This window comes from Mus pahari, chromosome 6, assembly GCF_900095145.1.
Source record: "Mus pahari chromosome 6, PAHARI_EIJ_v1.1, whole genome shotgun sequence".
NCBI classification, from domain to species: Eukaryota; Metazoa; Chordata; class Mammalia; order Rodentia; family Muridae; genus Mus; species Mus pahari.
The window spans coordinates 84,574,396-84,580,738 of record NC_034595.1 but is presented as its reverse complement, the minus strand read 5'-3'; the positions used below and the strand labels follow the sequence as shown (position 1 = coordinate 84,580,738).

At 53.2% G+C, this 6,343-nt stretch overlaps 1 protein-coding gene across 1 annotated transcript in view; it reads left to right on the top strand.

Moving 5' to 3' along the window:
- Zdhhc18 (zinc finger DHHC-type containing 18) overlaps window positions 1–5,227 on the top strand; it is a 21,966-nt gene extending 16,739 nt beyond the window's left edge. Inside the window, exons 3-7 of the mRNA XM_029540401.1 lie at window positions 1–95; window positions 1,339–1,476; window positions 1,590–1,638; window positions 2,263–2,365; window positions 5,111–5,227. Coding sequence (XP_029396261.1) covers window positions 1–95; window positions 1,339–1,476; window positions 1,590–1,638; window positions 2,263–2,365; window positions 5,111–5,227 — 502 coding nt within the window. The remainder of the gene's footprint in view (window positions 96–1,338; window positions 1,477–1,589; window positions 1,639–2,262; window positions 2,366–5,110) is intronic.
- The last annotated feature ends 1,116 nt before the right edge of the window (window positions 5,228–6,343 follow it).

The window sequence follows — 6,343 nt, the reverse complement described above, 5'->3', positions numbered from 1 at the left end:
CAACGGGCAGACGGTGAAACTCAAGTATTGCTTCACCTGTAAGATGTTTCGGCCTCCCCGGACCTCGCACTGCAGTGTCTGCGACAACTGTGTGGGTGAGTGGAAGGGGCCTCAATGAGCCGGGAGAGACTGAGACTTGGATGCAGGAAGTCACATGTGGGGCAAGGCAGGCTGCATCTGACATACTTAGAGCTGAGTGGGAAAGCAGTGGCTTGTCTTGGCCCAGGACTGATCTATATCCCATCCCACTGATCCCCGAACATTGTGACAGACCTTGAACTTGCCCCCCACACACACATACACCCCGGCTTCAGTGTGCTCCTCAGTAGGTCCATGATCCCAGAAGCCTGGAGCTATAACATGGAAGACAGGGTGATGTAACTGAGAAAGAAGGCAGGGAGGGTGGGAGTCTGGAGGAGTGAGGCGGAGAGCATGGACCAGAACTGAAGATTGGCTCCTCACCAAGCTTGTTTGCTCCCATCACCCTGCTCCCCGGACACTATATAGCACGATGGAGACCCGTGACAGTCCCTTGGGAGGGTGTCGTAAGGGAGAGTCTAGATGACACCCAAGCGAGCTGAGCCATGGTGACAGTGCACAGTTCCCAGGGCAGTGACTTCATGGTGCCAGCTCAGCACTCTCTGAAGAGGAGTGTGGCACAGCAGGCGTGAAGTGGGTGACTCAATGCCTCTTATTCATCCCTGCCAGTCTGCCCCACCCACTGCCTTAGAGGCACCAGCTTTTGGCATAAGGCCTGCAACGGGCTCATGACCCAGATTCCCACAGGGACTTTCCTTACCAGGGTGTGACTCCCACCCTCAGGGACTTAGTGGTATGAGCTCAGTCCTCTGCCCTGGCCTCTGGTGCCAGCTCTGCAGGAGTTACGTAGCAGCCCAGCCCTCTCTGGACCTTAGGGCCAGAGCTGTTGGCATGGAGCTAGTAAGAGGCCATGGTCTATGAGTCTTTGAAGCAGACACTGTCGGACTCTGGCAGGGGTCTGAGGCCAGCACATGACTTGTTCAAGGGCAATGCTGTCTAAAAGAAGAGCAAGAGAATAGACCAGGAGACCTCTACCTAGAATGAGACCATAGGAGACTTTTTTTAAGGGAGTGGCTTTGTAGTTGACATCTGAAGGAGTTACTGTGGAGCTGAAAGAATAGACGGGGAATGTGTCAAGCAGTGGGTAGGAACTGATGAGCCACGGCTGGAAGCAGGGTGTGTCCGAGGGAAGGACCCGAGTCAGCTGGTGGGGAGGGGGCTAGTCCCAGCGTGGGGCAAAGACTAGTCACCCAGCAGTGCTGATTGGGGACCCCCACTAACTCCTCCTTCCCTCCCTAGAACGGTTTGACCACCACTGTCCTTGGGTGGGCAACTGTGTGGGGAGACGGAACTACCGCTTCTTTTATGCGTTTATCCTCTCCCTCTCCTTCCTGACGGCCTTCATCTTCGCCTGCGTGGTCACCCACCTGACCCTGCGTGAGTTGGGGGACAGAGGGTGGAGGAAGACTGACCAGTGAGCTCAGCCCTAGTGTAGGGCCGTGCTCACCCCCACATACACCCCCTGAGCTGTGTCCCTTTCTTCTTCCTAGTTTCTCAAGGAAGCAACTTCCTCTCCGCTCTGAAAAAGACACCAGCGAGATATCCTTTGCCGCTGGTCTCCTGGGTGGGGAGTTGAGGTCCCCAGAGCGGGATGGAAGGGCTCTATCTGGTCCCTAGAATCCACTCTACCCGCTAGTTTGTCGAAACCCAGGCTGGAGCTGACCCTAACGGGATCATCACAGAGAGGGGCAGAGCAAGCAGTCTCAGGAAAATGCCTGTCTACAGAGGCTTGGCAGAGAGTGGATTTCCTAATTAAATTTTTGTTTATCCTGCCCTTGGGCATCGGGGAACATGTATGTGCCATGTCATACGAATAGGGATGGGGACAACTTGAAGTTCAAACTCAGGTCATCGGGCTTGGTAACAGGCTCCTTTATCCATTGAGTCATGTCACCAGCTGCGTGTTCCTTAGGATGCCAAGCTTCCTGGACCATGCCAGGATCCTGTGGTTGGAATTCCCTCTGCCTTCCCTGGCCCCGAGCCCGCCTTGTTCCCCAGGGGCTCCCCCCACTTCTGGGTTACAGAAAGCGATCTGCTGAGAAATGACTGGATCACAGACAGGTCCCCAAACCTGTCACTTTCCAGGGACAGAGCTCCGGGGAAGGGTGAGCGCAGGGGTCAGGGGCTCCACCCTCTCCTGCGCATGTCCTTGACAGAGCCCACTGTGCTGGAGTTGGTCATCTGCTTCTTCTCAATCTGGTCCATCCTGGGCCTCTCAGGGTTCCACACGTACCTCGTGGCCTCCAACCTGACAACTAATGAAGATGTGAGTAAGGCTGGACAGGTCCGGGGAGCCTGGGGTGGCCAAGGGCGGCCTGCTGGGGGATCCAAGGTGGAAGCCTAATGTCAGACCCAATGTCACACAGACATGGGGGCCCTGCTGTGACAGAATTAGGATGCATATGGCCCATGGCATGACCAAGAGATGTGGCCTAGGGTCATAATGCAGGAGGGGTCCAAGATTAATGGCAGAAGTCATGACCAAGCCACTTCCGTAGGCCATCGAGTGATGACTAGGGTGTATCCATTGAGAGGCATAGTTAGAGCAGAACAGCGTGACTCCATTGCCTCATCCACCTGCTCACTGGAAAGCCATCTCCAGGGAGCATCTCTGAGTGCCACTGTCCCTGGTGCAGACATGACCTCCCCTCACTGTCTTGTTAAAAGGAAAACAGTATGGCCCCAGGATTGCTGCATAACGTTGATCAGAGATCCACCATCCAAAAGAAAGTGGGTCCGTGCCAGACTGGGCATGGTGGTGTCAGCCTGTAATCCTAACACTTAAGAGATTGAGGCAAAAGGCTCCCTCATTTGAGGCTTGTCTGGGCTGTGTGGGAAGACGTTGACTTGAGAAGAAAAAAAGGGGGTGGGGGTGGAGAAAGAGAAGAAAGAAGTTTGGTTATTATGGTAGCTCTGGCCTGTAATCCCAGCTGGGGACTGGAACAGGAAGAATGTCAATCCAAGGTTAGTGTGAACAGTGTCTCAAAAATTAAAATGAGGGCTAGGATGCAACTCAGCGGGGGAACACTTGCCTGGCATGTCCAAGGCCCTGCCTTCACTCTTGGTGTCAAAAGGAGGGAGGGCTGGAGAGAAGCGCAGTGGTTAGAGTGCTGGCTGCTCTTCTAGATGACCCAGGTTTGATTCCCAGCACCCTCATGATGACTTGTAACTCCAGTCTGTGTAACTCCGCCTGGAACCCTAGTCCTACATAACCCAGTGCCCTCTTGTGGTCTCCTCTGGTACTGCACACACATGGTACACAGACTTTAATCAGGCAAGACCCCATATGCAAAAAAATAATTAATAAAGGTTTTAAAACAAGGATAAGAAGGAAGGAGCCGAGCCGGGCATGGTGGCGCACGCCTTTAATCCCAGCACTTGGGAGGCAGAGGCAGGCGGATTTCTGAGTTCGAGGCCAGCCTGGTCTACANGGCAGAGGCAGGCGGATTTCTGAGTTCGAGGCCAGCCTGGTCTACAGAGTGAGTTCCAGGACAGCCAGGGCTACACAGAGAAACCCTGTGGGGGGGCGGGAGGGGAGGAAGGAGCCACCTCCACCTCCAAGGAGACACACATGTCCTGATATTCTAAAGCTGGAAACAGGGGATTCACGAATTCAAGGTCGTCCCTGGCTACATAGAAAGTTGGAGGCCACCCCAGGACACATGGCCTGTTTTAAAAACAAAATCCCGCTGGGCGGTGGTGGCGCACGCCTTTAATCCCAGCACTTGGGAGGCAGAGGCAGGCAGATTTCTGAGTTCGAGGCCAGCCTGGTCTACAAAGTGAGTTCTAGGACAGCCAGGGCTATACAGAGAAACCCTGTCTCGGAAGAAAAAAAATAAAAAAATAAAAATCCCATGACCTCTTGCTCTCATTTGAGAAAAGAAAACTGAACACATGTGTGCTGGCCACTGATAAGGGCAGACATGACATCAGTCAGCAGCCACTCCTACCCTCACCTCCACCCCCACCTGGTTTTCTGGGTTCTGCAGGAGCTTTCCAGTGCTTAAGCAGAAAGGGGTGCTGCAGCCCAGCCTGGGTAGAAGGGTTTGGGTGATGTCCTGCAGGTGTTTCCTGCAGAGCCCCTCAGTGCCTTCAGCAGGGGACTTCCCAGAGGCAGACTCAGTGCTGCTGAGCCTTATCATCCAGAAACAACCTGCCCACAATCAGGCAGTTGAGGATCAGAGTGGCTCAGCCTGCTTTGTGCCCTCAATCTGGCCCCCTCTTAGTTGGAGTGACAAAACACCAGGGCCAAAAGCAAGTTGGGGAGGAAAGGGTTTATTGGCTCACACTTCCACATTTCAGTCCATCACTTAAGGATTCAGGACAGGAACTCAAGCAGGGTGGGAACGTGGAGGCAGGAGCTGATGCAGAGCCCGTGGAGGGGTCCTGACTGCTTTGCTCGGCATAGCTTGATCAGTCTGCTTTCTTACAGAAGCCAGGACCACCAGCCTAGGGAGGGCCCCACCATCAATGAGCTGGGCCCTCCCCTATCACTCACTAGGGAAATACCCTACAGGTTTGTCAGAACTTAGGGGAGGTTTCCTCTTTTCAGATAACTCTAGCTTGTGTCAAGTTGATGTGAAATTATCTGTCACAGGTGGACAGTGAGGGGCCAGGCATGGTCCACCCAAATATTCCTCTGGAGACTTCCTTTTGGTTTTGTCTTCTGTGCTGGCTGGGTCCTGCTGACCTCTGCTGGAGAGCTCTCTGTATCCAGCAGTCCCCATATCTTCCTTGAAAGGCCTCCACTGAAGAGCTGATTTCTGAATGGGCCTACTTTCCCTGGCCCCTAGGTTTCCTTTCTCAGAAGTGGAAGCAACAAGAGTCAGCTGTGACGGGGGAGAGGGGAAGGGGCTGAAGGTGGGGCTCGGTGGTAGGTGCTTAGCAGATACAAGGCCCCAGTTTAATTCCCACCCCCCACCCCGCACTGCTGGAGGGAGGGAGGGAGGGAGGGAGGGAGGGAGGGAGGGAGGGAGAAGGTTAGCTGAGCCAGGTTTCTTCCTCTTTCCAGATCAAAGGGTCTTGGTCCAGCAAGAGGGGTGGCGAGGCCTCTGTCAACCCCTACAGCCATAAAAATATTATCACCAACTGCTGTGCTGTGCTCTGTGGCCCATTGCCTCCCAGGTAAGTCGGGCATGGGAGAGAAGTCACAGGAGGTGGCCTCCCATCTGGAACCCTCGTGGGAGTTCAGGACCTTAGCAGGTCCTTCTCCCTGTGTGTACATGGATTCCCTCTGGTTCACCATCCTCGGCCAGATGACTCAGAAATTCTGAAGAAGGCCACCACTTAATCATGTGTCCTCATTTGTTGGCTAAAAGTAAAGCTGTTACCCCAGCACCTGAAGGCTGAAGCAGGAGGATGGCTCCATGTTCAAGACCACAGTGAAAGAAAGTACAAACTATTAAAAAGCCGTGCATCCTGTTTAATCCTGCTCCTCAGAGATAGGTGCCACAGTGACTGTTAGGACCACACTTGGGTGACATGCTCTGCCTGTGGCTCAGCCCTGCTGTGTCAGTCCTGACAGCAGGGGGCGCCAGAGCTCCAGAACAGGCGTTGACCGGCCACGGTTGCTATGGGACCAGGCCTTCCTTATACACTTGTGCCCTGTGTAGGGAGACAGGACACTGGGCCTCTGGCTGCCTCCAGGTATCGATTGTTTCTTACTTTTCTTTCACTTGCAGCCCAGCTTCTGAGTCAGTTTGAATTAGCCATGAATAGCCCGGGAGGTAGAGGCAGGCCTGTGGGAGGTTGGAGGTTATCTTCAAGTACTTGGGACCCTGTCTCCTGTGTCCTGTTGGCACTTGCCCCAGAAGGTCTTGTTTTAAATGCATTTACATTTACTGAAATTCAAGTGTGCACACACATCATGGTGTGTCTGTGGAGGCCCAAGGACAGACGCTGTCCTTCCATCTATGGGTCCTTGGTTCAGTGGCAGTCACCTTTACCACCGAGGTGTCTCACCAGCCCCAGAGGGAAGGGCCTTTTTTTTTTTTTAAGATTTTTTTTAAAATTTATTTATTATATGTAAGTACACTGTAGAAGAGGGAGTCAGATCTTGTTATGGATGGTTGTGAGCCACCATGTGGTTGCTGGGATTTGAACTCCGGACCTTCAGAAGAGCAGTTGGGTGCTCTTACCCACTGAGCCATCTCACCAGCCCCCTTTTTAAGATTTTTATTTATTTATTTATATTTTGGGTTTTTTTTTTTGTTTTTTGTTTTTTTTTTTTTGAGGCAGGGTTTCT